This window comes from Staurois parvus, unplaced genomic scaffold (assembly GCF_062004578.1).
Source record: "Staurois parvus isolate SC_StPar_1 unplaced genomic scaffold, SC_StPar_1.0 ptg000586l, whole genome shotgun sequence".
NCBI classification, from domain to species: domain Eukaryota; kingdom Metazoa; phylum Chordata; class Amphibia; order Anura; family Ranidae; genus Staurois; species Staurois parvus.
This window is the reverse complement of record NW_028318382.1, coordinates 5198565-5215915: the sequence shown is the minus strand read 5'-3', so window position 1 is coordinate 5215915 and position 17351 is coordinate 5198565. Positions and strand designations below refer to the sequence as shown.

General features: G+C 41.1%; 1 protein-coding gene across 3 annotated transcripts in view; it reads left to right on the top strand.

The window, feature by feature from the left end:
• Positions 1 to 16981, top strand: part of LOC149450058 (zinc metalloproteinase-disintegrin-like batroxstatin-1) — a 77818-nt gene extending 60837 nt beyond the window's left edge. For 2 of the 3 annotated variants that reach the window (XM_089692491.1, XM_089692493.1), the window contains 8 exons: positions 3678 to 3749; positions 4286 to 4361; positions 4456 to 4564; positions 6283 to 6382; positions 7347 to 7484; positions 10565 to 10624; positions 14781 to 14843; positions 16759 to 16981. In XM_089692491.1, coding sequence (XP_089548617.1) covers positions 3678 to 3749; positions 4286 to 4361; positions 4456 to 4564; positions 6283 to 6382; positions 7347 to 7484; positions 10565 to 10624; positions 14781 to 14843; positions 16759 to 16785 — 645 coding nt within the window. In that variant the 3' untranslated portion in view covers positions 16786 to 16981. The remainder of the gene's footprint in view (positions 1 to 3677; positions 3750 to 4285; positions 4362 to 4455; positions 4565 to 6282; positions 6383 to 7346; positions 7485 to 10564; positions 10625 to 14780; positions 14844 to 16758) is intronic. The other variant, XM_089692492.1, reaches the window with a different exon arrangement.
• The last annotated feature ends 370 nt before the right edge of the window (positions 16982 to 17351 follow it).

Sequence of the window (17351 nt, the reverse complement as noted above, 5' to 3'; positions counted from 1 at the left end):
GAAGGAGACGAGGGAGTTAATTAAGGACCATTAGAGTAAACTAAGGGTTAAAAAAGGAGTTAAACAGAAGAAAATGTTATTAAAAAAAAACACAACCTTTTATTTTACTTGTTAGGTTGCTTTAACTGACATCATCTGCGTAGCTAAATTCATCCCTTTGATCTGCAGATGAATGAACAGAAAGATAGAAATGTATGGACATGCTGAGCTACTGAATTCTCTGATTATACTGTATTATACTGTAATGCGCATTAATAATCACTGCCAACAATTTCGGTATACTGGGGGGGGGGGTCCAAGAAGCAGGACAGAGAGACTGGATGTGCTACACACACCAATGATCATGGTTTTTGGGGGCATGTGTAGCACACCCAAAGTCTGAGAGTAGTTATCCAACATCTAACAGATAATGTAAAAGAGGGTATGGCTTGGAATCAGATCTTTTTTGGGAACAGCTTTTTGAGAACTACTGTAGTAGCTATTATGTTTTTGATGTGTATGACTGTTACCCTCAGGGTCGTGTGAGATGACCCCAAAGCAACCTAATATTTATACATTCCCAATACCCCAGTCCATATACTACAGTATAGTCCTTTGGTGTATCCATTTTCAGGGCTGAATCCTTGGCATGAGTGGATCAAAACAAGATGGGCACCAGTCACTTGATTTAAAGTTTTATTTGCTGAGGCACTCAACAGAAGACAGGATGAGGGAACAGAATACCCAAAGAGAAATGTCTGTGCTTTAACACAACATAGCTATTTCCTTTTAGTAGGCCCCATGCACACCTAGAGTGGCCAAAGAGGTAAAAAGTTCCCTCACAGTCAAAGTTTTGGTATCTGATTAAAGCGATACTAAAGGCTTAATTTTTTTTCTAAAAATAACTAACATGTCTATACTTACCTGCTGTGTGCAGTGGTTTTGTACAGAGCAGCCCACATCATCCTCTTCTCGGGTCTCCAACAGGCTGGCTCCTCCCTCCTGTCAGCAGCTTGCTATGGGGGCACATATAGTCATATACATATAGTCATATTTGGAGTAATTAACTAAGTGCTAGAAGCATTTTTAGTGAGTCCATATGTCTACAGCCCATCACCCAGTTCTGCAAACCTGCTCCTGTGCCCATGACTTTGTTTAGTAGGAGACCAACCTCATCCACCAGGATGAGAGACCACCCCCCTCCCTCCAACCTTTTGTTGACTTCTGGTATTCCCCCTATATGCCCCGCCATGCACCTACTGCTGCCCTATTGGCTCTATTCCTGTCAGAATGTTCATTTTTGCACTGCAGCACACCTGATTGGCTCAATGTTCTGCTTTTCTATCTCCCAGCCTGAGCTCTACTGTACAGGGGATGGCTAGATTTTTAAGTAACATTCACGTATCCCCTCTATAACCCAATGATGTTAGCAAAATATCACAGCACTACAAAATTCTGTTTCTCCAAAGAGATGGAAAAAGGGACACCTGCTTGTGTAGATCTGTCCATTAAATTATTGGTTATATGTATTGCTGAGCGAAGCACCATATGACATGATTGTTAAAAATGAAGTTGACAAAGCACTAGCCATGGCCATTACATAAAACAGATATACCGTATTTTTCGGACTATAAGGCGCACCGGATTATAAGATGCAGTATTAGTGAACGGATCTATTTTCATATATAAGACGCACCAGATTATAAGGCGCATAAAGCGAAACAAAATAGTCGGGTAAGTCAGACTTTATTCAAATCATTAACAATAACTGTCAATATTACACAATAGATCCAGTCAGACCACAATATTACACAATATTAAAGCGAAACAAAATAGCCGGATAGGTCAGATATTACACAAAAGAGTATGCTCACTTTTTCAATCATTCATATTCTACGAATCCATCAAATTCCTCGTCTTCAGTGTCGGAATTTAACAGTTGGGCGATAGCGGCATCAAGCAAGCCCGGATCCCTCTCGTCATCATCCGATTCAGTCTCATTGCTGTTGCTTGGCTGTTCATTGATGATTCCGGCCTTCATGAAAGCTCGGACGACAGTTGAAACCGATACCTTAGCCCAGGCATCGACGATCCATTGGCAGATAGTGGCATAACTACCCCGGCATTGCCTGCCTGTGTTGGTAAATGTGTGCTCACCTTCTGTCATCCATTGCTCCCATGCGGCTCGCAATTTAGCCTTGAACGCCCTGTTGACACCAATATCTAGTGGTTGGAGTTCTTTGGTCAATCCTCCAGGAATGATGGCAAGCTCCGAATTGGTTTTCTTCACTTGGCTTTTGACAGTGTCAGTGAGATGAGCGCACATAGAGTCGTAGATCAATAAGGCCGGAGACTTGTGGAAGAAGCCATCTGGTCTCCTGACGTAAACTTCTCTCAGCCACTCACTCATTTTCTCCTCGTCCATCCAGCCTTTTGGATTGACCTTGACGATGATCCCAAGAGGAAACGTTTCCTTTGGCAAAGTCTTCCTCTTAAAAATGACCATGGGTGGTAGTTTCTGGCCATTAGCCTGGCAACCGAGAACTACAGTGAAGGATGATTTCTCATTCCCTGTGGTGCGTATAGATACAGTAGACGTCCCTGTTTTTTCTACAGTACGGTTCGCGGGGATGTCAAAGGTGAGAGTGATCTCGTCCATGTTTGTGATGTGGTCTGACTGGATCTTCTTTTCGATGATCTTGTCCTTGCAGTAAGTGCGGAAGATGGCCATCCTTTCTTCATAATCCTTTGGCAGTTGCTGCGAAGTGGTAGTTCTTGTGCGGATGGAGAGATGACGCCTTTTCATAAAACGGAAGCACCAAGAAGGACCTCCTTGAAATTCGTTGATCTTCATATCTCGTGTCATCGCTGTTGCCTTAAGTCGAATGGAGACTGTAGAGACGCTTCTACCTGCTGTTCTCTGTTCAATAATCCACTGCTCAATTTTGTCCTCTAATTGTGGCCATCTTGCCTTGTTCCCTCGGAAACTCTTCTTCGTCTTCTTTACTTGACGCAGGTCATCTTCTTGTTTCCTCCACTTCCGTACCATTGATTCATTAATGTTGAATTTTTTCGCTGCTGCTCTATTCCCATGTTGTACTGCTTGGCTGATGGCCTTGAGTTTGAAATCCGCGTCGTAAGCATGTCTCTTAACAGGTCTCTTAACAGGTGCCATTTTGGGGTCCTTAATTACCGGATTTGGAAGCACAGTACATATCAGGTAGTTTTCGGTAAGTGAAAAAGCTTTGATTTGTTGTTGATTGCTTGGCTCTGATTGGTTTATCGTCGCCAGGATAAGCTCGAATAAGCAAGGGGAGTGGCTTCGTCCAAAGTCATAATAAAACATTTTGACAGATTCTTCAGCACAGTGTGAACATACACTGTTCATACATAAGGCGCATCGGAATATAAGGCGCATTGCCGATTTTTGTACAAATATAGGGATTTTATGTGCGCCTTATAGTCCGAAAAGTATGGTAATTTATAAAACTATACTATTGTATATTTTGGCTACACCTTTTAATGCTACATAAATTGCCAATCATTATACTGTTTCTCCCTGCATTATGTTCATTCTAATTTTGTTACTGCCACTATAACAGTATTATTATAGGGAGCATCCGCTCATGTGTTTTTTGGGTTCTTAATAATTTTGTTAGTATGGCAATGTTGTTGATGTAAAATATTTCATTTTGTAGATGTGTGACAAGGGAAGATGCATTCCTGTCGCTGATGTTCAGAAATGCTCTGCCAAGTGCTCAGGACATGCGGTGAGTGCTCGAAATAAGAGAGCAACCTGATAATACTTGTGCTAGGCAGAAAGCAACTTAGATAGCTCCTCATCCCAAGTGTTCTTCATTTTACTCATACTGTAAAAATTAAGGAAAGTGTAGAGGTGGAGAGTGGGGTGTCTAACGTTTAAAGCATCTAGCCAAAACTGTTTGTATTTTAGTTTTGGATAGATATGGGAAGAATAAATATTATGATAAAGTTTTTATTGCTGCCTGTGACCCTCGCATGGAGATTACAGCTGAAATTTGGGCTTGAACTGGGGTGTACTCTACAACCAATGTATTAGGCTGGTAATGGTAATGTGTCTATACACAAATAGCAGGAAAAGGCACAGGAGACTTTGACAAGAATGGGTGTTATAGCTTAGGGTGGCCACAGGCTAGGGTGAAGGATAACCACAAATGACATAATGAGATGGATGCACTTCATGTGTGCAGTCTGTAAAGCGACATTTAAAAATTCATTTATTGGTGTAATTCCAAATGCAAAAGTCATTATTCTGTTTCTCTGGCAGGTTTGTGACCATGAACAGCAGTGTCAGTGTGAAGAAGGTTGGGTACCCCCTAATTGTGACACCAGAGCACAGCTTGGTAAGTGACAAAAGTGAAAGCCATTCAAGAGAATTACAATACATGCCAAATCACTATCAGTCATTTTTAAATGCCATCTCTTTTGTCCCCATAGGCTCTGGCTACATTGCACTCATTGTCATCATTGTCATCATTCTCCTGATCATTGTAATGGCTGTGCTGTTTATAGTGTACAAAAAAAGATATCAGCAGAGGATTCGTTGGTATGACTGGGAATTTATGTGATTGCAATATACAGAGTCCTGATGAGATGTTATAGGATGTCACAGGGGATAAAACCTATTTTATTTATGTTTATTAAAATTGCATAAGCAGATTGCATCAACTAAAAATCTATACATTGATAATATACCAGCCAATTAAATGTCTTTCTAGCCCTCTTCTAATAAATGAGAGATGTAACAATATATTTCTCAATGCTGTATAGCATAATTAGAAAACTAGGCAATAGGCATGAGGGAATTAAAGTTGAACTCCAGGCAAATCACTCCATACAAAGATATAAATACACGCCTTTGAGCTGTATTAAAGCAGTGTTACACCCAACACCAAAAATGTATTATATTGCAGCGTATTTACTATTTATCATTAGATGTGGTGGCATCATTTTTCTTCTGGAGAACTTGTGCTTTTGAAAAACAACAGACTTGCTGACTGGTTCACCAAGTCAAAAAAGAAGAAAAAAAGCCTAAAAAAGGAAACTAATGCACCCAACACATCTAAGAATTAGTAAGAAATTGGCAATATACTAAATGTTTGCTTTTCGGTTTAATACTGTTTTAACTTCCAGAGGATGTTTGTTTCTTCATCCCGTCCCGAGATTTATGCAGCCCTGCCTGCCAGTGCAGGAGACCCGATTTTTCTCTGCTGCAGTTGGGTAGCACTTACAGGTCTCTCTGTGACTGGACAGTGACTGGAGAAGCAGCACACGTATAGGATCATCTCTCTGTCCCTTTGCTGTCTCTTTCCATTGCAGCACAACTGATTGGCTCCTTGTGCTGCTTCTCCTTCCACTACTTTGATCTCTGCTGTACAGGGACTGCAAAAGGCTGATACCAAGTCAACTTCAGGTACTAAAACTGATTGCATTTTTTAAAAAAAACAGAAATGATGATGAAGTAAGGAATACAGAGCTGCATTAATTTGTATCTTTTATATTTGCCTAGAGTTTAGATTAAAGGTTTGACTCAGCTCTAAAGCACTGTTTATGGAGTTACTTAACAGGATCATCTTTTGATATCAATAGAAATTTACATTTGCACCATTGTAAATACAAATATCTACAATTCAGTTTCAGATGTAATGGGACAACAGCCAGAATTTCAATGGTGTATGTAGAGCCTGACTCTCGTTCCCGGGGATGTCCAGAGCTGTGAAGATGAGCGTCTTTTTCTCCATTGCCAGGGGGGGTAGTGGAAGGCTCTCCCGGGTGGGGGACAGGGGTGTTGTTGTTCAATGTCAGCAATGTCAGGCTCTCTCTGCTGGAGGGGGAAGTGGGGTGGTGTTGGTCTGTGTCCGTGGGAGCACCCGTCCTTGGGCAGCGCAAAACCTAAATACACTACTGGGTTCCACAGTCATTATAACAAGCATGCTTTACTGCATATACAGACTGATTTTACTGTTGCGGGTTTAGTAACACTTTAGGTTTATTTATAGTCAGACTAAATGCTGGTGACATGTAGCAGATTTTTATGACTATTGCAAGCGTCTGCTTACTAACAGTATTATACTATATATAGACATGTTTCTGTGAAGATGACTCTATGGTAAATATGGTTCAGTGTGATGAAATATGAATGATCCTCCAAGTATTTCACATCCTTTGAAGACTCTCGTATGAGGGGAAGGGAAACATCGCTATCACTGTAATGTTTATATACTGTATGATGTAAAATGACACAAGTGTTTTCTCCATTTGTAGCAGGGGATCTGCAGAAGGTAACTCAGGCTTGAACAACCCAATTTTCAATGCTCCAAAACACACACAAAACTCACAAAATCCTGATTCCTCAACCCCTCTGGTAAGATTTGGCACAATCTATTATATTACCATTGTTCACAATCCATGAGGTTGCCATTGTTGATCAAACACTTTTCCTGCTGCTATCCTTATTAAGGCCATGTCTTCTCATTGGTGACAAGTTTCCAGTGACAGAATTGTTATGGGGGCAGAGAAATGCTGCCCTGTTTATACGAAATCACTCCCTCACTGGCTGGATCAGCAAGGTGTCTCCCTTGTTGGCGAGGGATATTCTTTTGTGTTTTTGTTAGGTCTTTTTCTGATGGACAGCTAGAGGGTGGTAAAAACGGGTGGCTGGGCTGCAGTTTTACTGTCCCCTGGCTTCTCACCCAAACTGTAAAATAAAAGCTGGACAGGGCCATTCACATGACGTGGGTGTGATGCTTTGCGGCCATGGCATTTTAAACTTGGGTTGCAGATTTTGGCAAGTGGTACTGCTTGTCAAACTTGCAAAAGACTACAGGTGGAGGAAGGATACAAGACCAGTCACCCTGCACAAGGAGAGAAAGCAACAGTGGCTGGGGTTGTTTCATGCTGGACTGGAATGCAGGAGTTGTTTCATGCTGGATTACTGCACAGATCTGGAAGAAATACACATAGCACACCATGGCTCAAATAAGAATACACATGGCTTTTGTATTTAGATGATACATGTTTAGCTCAGATTCCATTGTGGGCTAAGAGCTCTGGAACTAAAGTGCCTCCCTATGCCCATAGTGCGTTTGTGGTACATTTTACTACCAACACTACATGTAGGTTTCCTTGAACTTCAATATTCACAGTATACATTGGGCAGAAAGCATTAACCAACCTCATTGTCAGCATCATCTGTATAGATTAATAATTGTAATGGTTTGCCACCTACAGTATGTAGCATTATTTTCCACTCTCAAGCATGCCAACAGTTAGTAGTCAGAAAGTAAATACACAAAATTTCACATCATAGAATCTTTTCTTTTCTCTAGGGGAATTTTGGAACTGCGGATTACCCTCCTACACCCCCCACACAGTCTCAGAAGCCTAAGGTCTCAAACGTGTTTCCTCCACAGCCACCAGCACAGTCTCAAAAGCCTCAAGTTTACTATGAAAGCACCCCAAAAAAGGTAAGCATCGTGTTCTTGATCCATGTACAGTTGCAATAGAAAGTTAGAATGCCATCTATTTTTACATCAATACCACCTTATACTGTATGTACAACCCTAACAATTAACTCCTCATATTTGTTACTTTTGTCTGTTAGACATATCCTTGAAAGGATTTTGTTAGTCAAAAAAATACCTGTTGATTGTGTCAGAAAGTCAAAGCTGTTCTGTGTCCTGTGCAAACTTCCTATGATAACTCAAGACGTCCAGCTAACCCACTTAGTTGTTATCTTAGGACTACAGAATGATTAATGTCTTTGAATAACAGCATAGGGGGTAAGTTTTAATAGTTTACCAAAAAAAAACTGAGTATGGATGACACCACTTAGTCCTCAAACATACTATGTGTTGTCAGCCCATAACAGGAACTGAGTGCATTTCTAAAAGTTCAACAGGTGTTTTTTTTGTACTTGAAGGGCCTATAAAAGGTATACAACAGAAACATGCATATATTGTAGAAATGTTATTATATTATTTTTATTTTGCCCTGACATACACTTTAAGTGGGTTTTATAATTCACTACATGATCCAAAAATGTTGAGATAAATACGGATATGCAAAGAGATATTATCACTATTTGCAAGAAGAAGACATGTTGGTCAAGATTCCTTAAAGTGGAGCTCCACTCATAAGGGGAATTTCTGATTTAAGGCCTCGTCCCCCGCTCCCCTTTAAGGATTGGCACCTTTGGGGTGCGGGGTATGAGGGGGGGAGCGGGTACCTGATTTTGACAGGCACCCACTTCAGTTCTTATGCCCCTCCTCTTTCCCCCCCACAGTCTTCAGGTCCTGGAAGACTGCAGGACCCCATATAAATGTGCAGCACCACTCATGCATGCATAGTGGGCACCCGGCTGTGATGCTGCAAGCTGTCACAGCCAGGATGCTCACATTTAAAATGCCAGGGATACAGGATGGCTGGTGAGCCTGGATCCTAGGACAGGTGAGTGGCTGTTTTTTAAAAGTCAGCAGCTACATTTTTTTTTCACTAGGGACTGGAGCTCCGCTTTAATGCTCTTCACTTAAGTCACCCCCAAATTTTCAAAGCAATCCACCGTAAAGGTCTGTATGGAATTTTCTACACACACACAGACATCAGTTGCCATCTACTAATGGATTTGAGTGACTGTACAATGTTTACATATAATCTGCAGATGGACCCACACACAAATTGGGTACATATACACACCTTTGTAGATATTGTAATTGGTGGGAAGTGAACCAAGGACCTCAGCACTAGGCAAGGCAAACTAATATGGTGCTGCCATGTATTCTATATGATGGTGGCCTTTTAGTAAAACAAACTTATATTGCAAGTTACTTTGTTTCAGTCATCAGTTTTTTTTTTCCAGTCAGACAGCTCTAGATACAGCCAAGTACTAGCTTGTGAAGAGTAAGGCACTCAGAATAGGATGTTTTTCTTTATTTAACCACTTAAGGACCGCCCTATAGCAATTATACTGCTATCACGTATATACACGTCATTTTGCATTTCCGGGTAGGGGGTGCGCCCTACCCCCGCCGTCATTCGCGGCTGCAGATGTCAATCACCGTGTCCCGGCCGGTAATTACCCGCCAGCGCCCAGTGATTACCGAGCATCTCCGATGGGGAGGAAGATTGTTTTGTTTACAAACAATCTTCCTCCCTGGCAGCTCGAGCACACTGCTCGGAATGGCTGTGTACAGTACAGCCATCCTGATCAGTGTGCTTACAGTGAAGAACACCCCCTAGTAAAACACTCCCAGCACACAGTTAACCCTTTGATCACCCCTCACATTAACCCCTTCCTGCCCAGTGCCATTAGTACGGTGTCAGTGCTTTTTTTTAGCACTGATCACTGTATTGGTTTTACTGGGGTCTCAATGACACCAAGTTAGTCCCCCCCAGTGTTAATGTCTGCTGCAGTCCCGCTAAAAGTCGCTGATCGCTGCCATTACTAGTAGAAAAAAAAAATCCCATTATCTATACCGCCATTTGTAAACGCTATAACTTTCACGTAAACCAATTAATTTACACGTATTGGGATTTTTTTTTAGCAAAGACATAATGCAGAATACATTTTGGCCTAAATTTATGACAAAATATGATTTTTTTTCAATTTTTTAAAGTCCAAAATATTGTTTTTTTCTCAAAACTGTCGGTCTTTTTTTACTTAGCACAAAAAATAAAAAACGCACAGGCGATAAAATACTACCAAAAGAAATCTCAATTCATGGGATAAAAAAAGGACGTAAATTTCATAGGCTGCAGCGTTGCATGACCGCGCAATTTTCAGTTAAAGTAACGCAACGCCGTAATGTAAAAAATGGCCTGGTCATGAAGGGGGGTAAATCCTCAGGAGGGCAACTGGTTAAAAACTCTTACATATACCCAGTGAAACAACTAGCCTGATGTGATACACAGAGATAAAACAAATACATAAGTTGCACTTGTTTATCTTAAGTATTCTCTCCTCTACATCCATTCAAAATCCAGAATGTATAAAACTTGTCTGAGCTGTCAGAAAAATAGGGGCAGAGAGCTGAAATTACACACTGCAGAGCTCAGTGAGGAGAGACATGAGAGCTGATTGGAGTGAAGGGACACTTCCCTCTCAACACAGCTCACAGGAACAGAGCTGAGGCTGTCAATCTGTTGGAGGTCCCTCTCCTGTCACCATTTTTCTCTTGGTGTCAGGAAAACTTGTCAGAAGTGACTCATGCAGATAGCAGAGGAATGAAGCAGCAGACAGAAATGACACTTAGTGCTCTGGATAGAGACAGGTACACATTATAGAGGGATATGCTTTCTCCATATTTCATGCCTGAGGTTTACAACCATTTAAATGTGTTTAAACTGTTTATAAAAAGGGATGAGAGAGGCAGCAACCCTTTTCGTGTTAATGTTGCCCTGCTGGAGACTAGAAGGGGTCAAATTAGCAGTCAGTCTCCTGTGTAGTTCTGTAGCTTGGCATTGGAGTGTCATTGAAATTGCCCTTATAATGAAAGTAAACAACAGGGTCTTGCTGTGCATCTATCACTTTCTCTGTTCCTTATTACAGACTTATCATGGAAAGTCCCAGCCCTTTGTACAGCCTCCAGCTCAGTCTCAGAAGCCTCAGGTAATATCTCATTATAGAATACTATACAGTGATAATGTGAAAAACATAAAACATGCAGATAAATATGTTGTCCTTGTAAAATTCTAGGTGGTTGTCTCATTTTGCTGTGCATTTTGCTTTCTGTCCTTACAACTCAAGAGCCTGCTCTTTTTTGAAATCATAATAGTACTCATCCATCTGATGGGTGATTATAAACACAGGCAGTGGCGTCCTGAGGCAGGTGCGGTCCGCACCAGGTGACACTGACCGCATGGAATGACACTGGACCCGCTCCACAAAAAGGTAAGTTGTAAAGCAAGCCGACGATCGTCAGCTTGCTTTACAACTTACCTTTTCTTACCTTTTCTTGGAGCGGGTCCGGTGTCACCCCGTATAGGTTGCATGCAGACGATCCTGCAGAGTGACACCGGTGTATCGGCAAGCTGTGTCTCCCATGTAGATATGTCCCCCTGAAGCAACTGCGCATGTCCCGGTTTCAGGCACGATCGATCGATGATAGAACTACTGCTATCATCGATCGTGCCTGAAACCCGGACATGCGCAGTTGTTCCGGACCCGCTCCAAGGAAAGGTAAGTTGTAAAGAAAGCTGACGATCCCTGCAGGATCCATTATGCTCAATCCGCAGATCTGATCCATTCTGTGGGGATTGTCGGAGGGGGTGTCACCAAGTGTTACCGCACCGGGTGACACCAACCCTAGGGACGCCTCTGAACACAGGTGGTTGCTGCTTTCACCCACCTGCTGACTGGACATACTTAAGTAAAAGTACAGCGTTCCTTACATATGTATTTCTTCATTTTCTTTTTTTTTTTGGACACATCTAAAATATCACTTCAAATAATTATTTTATTTATTTGTAATCATGTAACTATGATCTAAAAAATATTTTTCCTAGCTAGGCAGCATGTTTATGTGCCTTCTTGTCTTCTTGTGTTGTAAACGCCTGTTGTTTACAGAGCTCAATAGCTGAAGCTGACATATACACACATTAACATCCTTTACACTCTTCCCTCCTGAATGCCTCTGTGGTTGCAGTTCCATACAGTGAATATGAAAGGAGAGAACTGCTGCTGTACTCCTTGTTTAGAAAAGTTATAGTTTTCTGGGGAATACCTTGTGATGTATTAAAATTTTATTTGTAAAACAAAGATTGTACAAAACCAAGGGCGGACTGACCATTCGAGCTCTCGGGCACTGCCCGAGGGCCCGGGGTCAGTAGGGGGCCCCATGAAATGCCCCTGGTACCTTTTTTATAGACTTTTTTGAGTGTGGGCAAGGACACAGGGGCCCCATGATCTCCTATTGCCGCATGAGTTGTCGGTCCGCCCCTGTACAAAACTAATTTAAAACATCAGTTTGACGACATATAATCATAACAATTACCCAGAATAGCATCCCTGTGATCTTCCCTTCTATTGTTATTTTCACAGTGTTAGATTGACAGTGCTGTTCAAAGCAACAGAGCCATGAATGCCTCAGTAAGATCTTCCCTCTCCCAGTGTGAGTGCTGCTGTATAGAGGATTACAGAAAGATAATATAAAGGCAGAATTGGCTGTTTAAACTAGTCTTAAATAACTATGCATGTAATTATTTTAGAGGATATACTGTATATCTGGAATACAGGGTGTATTTATTATTCTTGCCTGGATCATACATATGATTCCCCCTTTTCCAGATAGAAAGGGTTAAATGCTGATTTTGTCTAGGGGAGTTTTAAAGCAGAGGAAGTGAGGTCACTTCCTTCTTTCTTTCTCTGGGCTAATATGTGCACTGTCATGCATTGCAGGGCATTTGCAGTGCATTTGCACGCGTTTTTGCATGTTTGCGGTGCAGAAAAATGCAGCATGCTGTACTTTCATGCACTGCGCTGCACTGCAATGGTGTAATCTATGCTCATAGGATAGCCTTGATTTTGGACTGTATATATCGGCGGTCGCCAACCTTTCGGACCTCACGGACCACTAAATTCAGAATTTTAAATCTCGTGGACTCCAATGACGTTACTGCAAGATGGAGAGCCATTTTTATTTCAAGCCAAGACCGTTACCGACAATACTGAAGCGTACAGCTCAGCAGCAGTTGCCTCATACAACTTAAGACTACCCTGACGTCATGCTGCGCCTCTCTTGCCTCCCCCTCTCTGGTACAGTTCATGAATTTAGTGCAATAGAAAGGTGAAAATTGTCATTCAGAATATAAGAATTTCTTAGAATAGTATTTTTGTTTTATTATTAATAAAACAAAAAATGCAAATGTCCAGATTTTTCTGCGGATCACCAAAATTTTCTCGTGGACCATCAGTGGTGCATGGCCCATCGGTTGGCAACCACTGGTCTATACAGTGAGACTGCAGTCCACAATGCAGCAAACTGCATTCCATTGTGTTTGGTGTGAAAGGGCCCTAAAACGTAGGCTAAAACTTTTTAAGCAGTGACAGCAACAGTTTTATTCCTTTTGGGATAAAATTTTCACGTAAATAAATAAAAGCTGATCATTGTAAGTATCTCTATCAGTGGTAAATGGTTTGTTTCAACAACCTGACTGCTACATCTGCAGGACAGCCTGTTCTGTTGAAAAACAACAGACCTACTGGCTAGATCACCAGGTGAAAATAAAGGAAAGCCTAATAAAGAAAACTAATGCAGCCATCACATCTAAAAATTGGTAAGCTGCAATATAATAAATGTTTGCTTTTGGGTTTACTTCACCCTGCAAGTACAGAAAAATACCTATTGATCTGACAGAAATGCACTCAGATTCTAAGGCCATACCATGGGTCAAATTTCGACCGATTTTGTGTCCGAAAATCGTACCTAAGAATAAGCAAGCGATTTTTGCTCTGTTAGTGGGTCAATGGCACCGGCCGATTTTCATGGTTCCTCCCCTTTTCGGTGATTGGGCATGTTGGAAAATTCGTGAAAAACAAACGATTTTCGACTCAATGATGATCAAATCTTACGATAATTTTTCTGAAAAAAATATGCGCATGAGCTGTGACCTGGAAGGAACAGAAGTTTTGCCTGTTAAATGGGGTGAGCTTTATGACTTGGACGGACGATTTTCGAAATCATTGATGGCACCATCAGATTACCGAGCAAACAACGTTTTTGATTTTCGGACGAAAAATCATTCGGAGTTCGAACCATGTATAGCCTGCATTAGTCCCATTGTGGGCTGACACCACACTTCTTTTTGGTCTGAGTACTGTTAGCCCTCTCACTCTCCGCTAAACTAGTCAAGCACTCCCACTCTCAGATCTGTACAACATAGAGGCCAGTCTTTTTTTAGTCCATCATAAGAACTAAGAGGGTTGCTTGAGGTAACAAAAGAAGTATGCACAGGACATAGCTCACTGCTTTCAGTGGTATACTAAACAGACCAAAAGGAAGCAAATAAAAGTTTGCAGAGTACATGCACTTTGGGTTCATCGTCATCCACTGATAACTGAAAGGAACCCTTTCGTTTTCCGATCTGTACAGAAACCAAAGAACTGTTCAGCTTATGAACAACTGACCACAGCATATTGATTTAAAAGAAACTGTTCTCCATTCTGTTCCCAGAGTTTCGGCTATTCCCATGCTGGATGTCACCATCATGTCTCTTGCAGAAGAGAAGGTGACAAACTGCTCTTTGAATATGTCTCTGTCCAGGAGAAGTGGTTAGAGACAGTTTTGCTACTGACGCTTATACAAAAGTCAAAATTTGAACATCAGTAATAGTGTTATTTTGTCTGAATATATTTGGGGGAAACAAGCACAGTTGAAACAGCTGATGGAGAAGATTATGAAGAGACCACCATGTTTGCATGCATGGGGAATTGAAAGGTCCTCTTTAAATTATTGGATTGATTTACTAAAGGTGGAGAGTGCAAAATCTGGTTCAGCTCTGCATAGAAACCAATCAGCTTCCAGGTTTTATTGTCAAAGCTTAATTAAACAAGCTGAAGTTAGAAACTGATTGGCTACCATGCACAGTTACACCAGATTGTGTGTACTCTTATGTCAGTTTATAAATTCAGTTGACCCCCAACCATACCCAACCCCAATAATACAGCACCGATCCCCTGCTGTTAATGTCTTTCTGACTCCCCCATCTCCTATTGCTATGAATGGTCATTGACTTTTAACTATTTTAGCTTTTTTCTTCAATTGCAGATCTGTCAGAGAACAACAGCTCCGCCTCCACCCAGACCATTGCAAACCATTGTTCCACCACAGGTAATGTATAACATGAAAATGTGTTTGGAATTACAAACACTGAAATTTATCCAGGAGCATAATACAAATAGTAATACTGTACTATAGTCCACCGCAAAGAAAATAAAGAAAATTTTAGCTTTAAAAAGAACATATAATAAAAATTAGGATATTGTATTGTTTATTAACCACTTGCCCTCCAGAGGATTTACCCCCCTTCCTGACCAGGCCAGTTTTTGCATTACGGCGCTGCGTTACTTTAACTGACAATTGAACGGTCATGCAACGCTGCACCCAAATGAAATATACATCCTTTTTCCCACAAATTGAGCTTTCTTTCAGTGGATCAACAGGCATTAATTTATTGAAAGCTACAGATTAAAACATTTTGAAAATGACCATAAATTACGTGAACATGTTAATGTTTATATGATATTTTAGTGAGTGGGTTTGCAAACAGTTTATCTTAAAGCTGGACATCACCCTAAAGGGGAAGTTTCATTTTAGGTCCTCCTCCTCCCCCTTTTTCTATTTTTTCACACTTTTTTGAGGGGGCGAGTGGGTACCTGGTTTTGACAGGTAACCCATCCCACTTCTGATCGAATCACCGCATCGGATCCACCAGAAGTTCTCCTCCCCCTCCCTCCACCCCCAATCTGCATGCACAGTGGGAAGCTGGCTGTGAAGCCACAAGGTGTCAGTGCCGGGGACCCAAAGGCTGCCGAAGAACTGCTTCGGGTGAGGACGGCGCTGGATCCCTGGACAAGTAAGTATCCTTTTATTAAAAGTCAGCAGCTACAGTATTGGTAGCTTTTGACTTTTAAGATTTTTCAAACAGGATAAAGGACAACTTTAAAGAATAAATATAGAAAGAAAGTTTAAAAAGTATGTTTATAATGCATAACATATTAATATTCCAAGAATGACAGCTAAGACAAGTCAGGAAAGCAGCCTGTCCGTTCAATCCTAAAATAATGCAAACATTTCCAACTCATGCTCAAGCAGCCTCATACAAAGCTAATTCTAAGATAGTAGCAGTAGTGGGTTCTTCCAAGCTTACAGCAGAGGCACAGGTTTGCTCAAGCTCTGTCATACCTGGAATAGAAGTTTATAGTGTACAGGGAAATCAGCATAAGTAATTTCAGTACAGGAGAGGAATTTGTACAATTATGCATGACTGAAGGTATGGCTAGATTTCAGATTTAAGCCAACCACTTAAAGCGCAGTTCCACTCAACCTGTCAAAAAATCAAAGTCAGCAGCTACAAAAACTGTAGCTGCTGACTTTTAAAAAACAGCCATTTACCTGTCCTTCAGTCCCGTGGTGTGTCCCCTGCAGCCCGTTTCACCTGCTGTGGGGTATTCCAGGAGGCCGGCATCTTCAGTGTGGGCACCTGGCTGTGATAGCTTGTGACTTCACAGCCGGGTACCCACTGCGCATGCGCGAGTAACGCTGCACTTCATGAATGGTCCTGTAATCTTCTTGGACCTGTCACGTGTCCCAAAAGACTACAGGGAGGGAGGACACCTTCCGCTTCCAATCGCCTAGGTGATCGGACCAGAAGTGGGAGCGGGTATCTATCAAATTCGGGTACCCCGCCCCTCAAAGGTGCCAATCCTTAATTGGGAGCGCGGGAGCAGTCCTTAAAGCAGAACCTTTGGGTGGAGCTCCGCTTTAAGTTATCGCATGATCCAGTTCATCTAATAATGTAAAAATTTAATAAGTGTTGTGTATTCCCAACTTCCAACATTTTTTGTGGTTGCATTTTTTTTTTACGGGGTCTTGAAAGGAAGACCTCTCCCTCTCCGTCTTCCAAGAAGATGGTTCAATTGATTCCATGTTCTCTTATAATATAAAATGTATTAATAAATTATTTAGATCAAATGGTACAGCTTAGTACCCTCATCCATAATCGTTTATGATTCTGTTGTTTCAGAATATGAAGACAAATTACAGAAGATAACAAGAAAATGCAATCTATTACATATGATGTTTATGTATAGCTCCTTTGTATTTATCTGTATTTGTTACTGTAAACTCCTCATACTTCTAAAAACCTTTCACTAGTGGTTTGCTAGTTTGTTCACTGTTAGTTATTCTTCAACCATTTAACATTTTTATTAGAGATCATTTTTATATAAATAAACCAGATTATTCAACTTGCTCCTCCATGATGTTAATGTGTACTAGTGGCTGGGGTTGATTTCCTAAAAGGAAAAATATATTTATTTTTTTACTTCAACCTTAAATCAAGTGGAAAAGAGAGTTTTTAAAAAAAAATCTGCAATGATTGGATGTTCAAAGCGCAAATGCGTGCAGGGAAACTCAACAAAACATGCAAATACTAAGTATGAATGACAATACACAAAAAAACTCAAACATATACCATATTGCGTATAAAAAAATACACAATGACATGCATTTTCACAAGACAAAGGGTACATTTATAAAGCACTGAATCCTTCCAGGTTTGTGGGCTTTGGCCGCTTGATTGCCTGGGCCGCGATGACGTCAATGCTGTGCATGTAC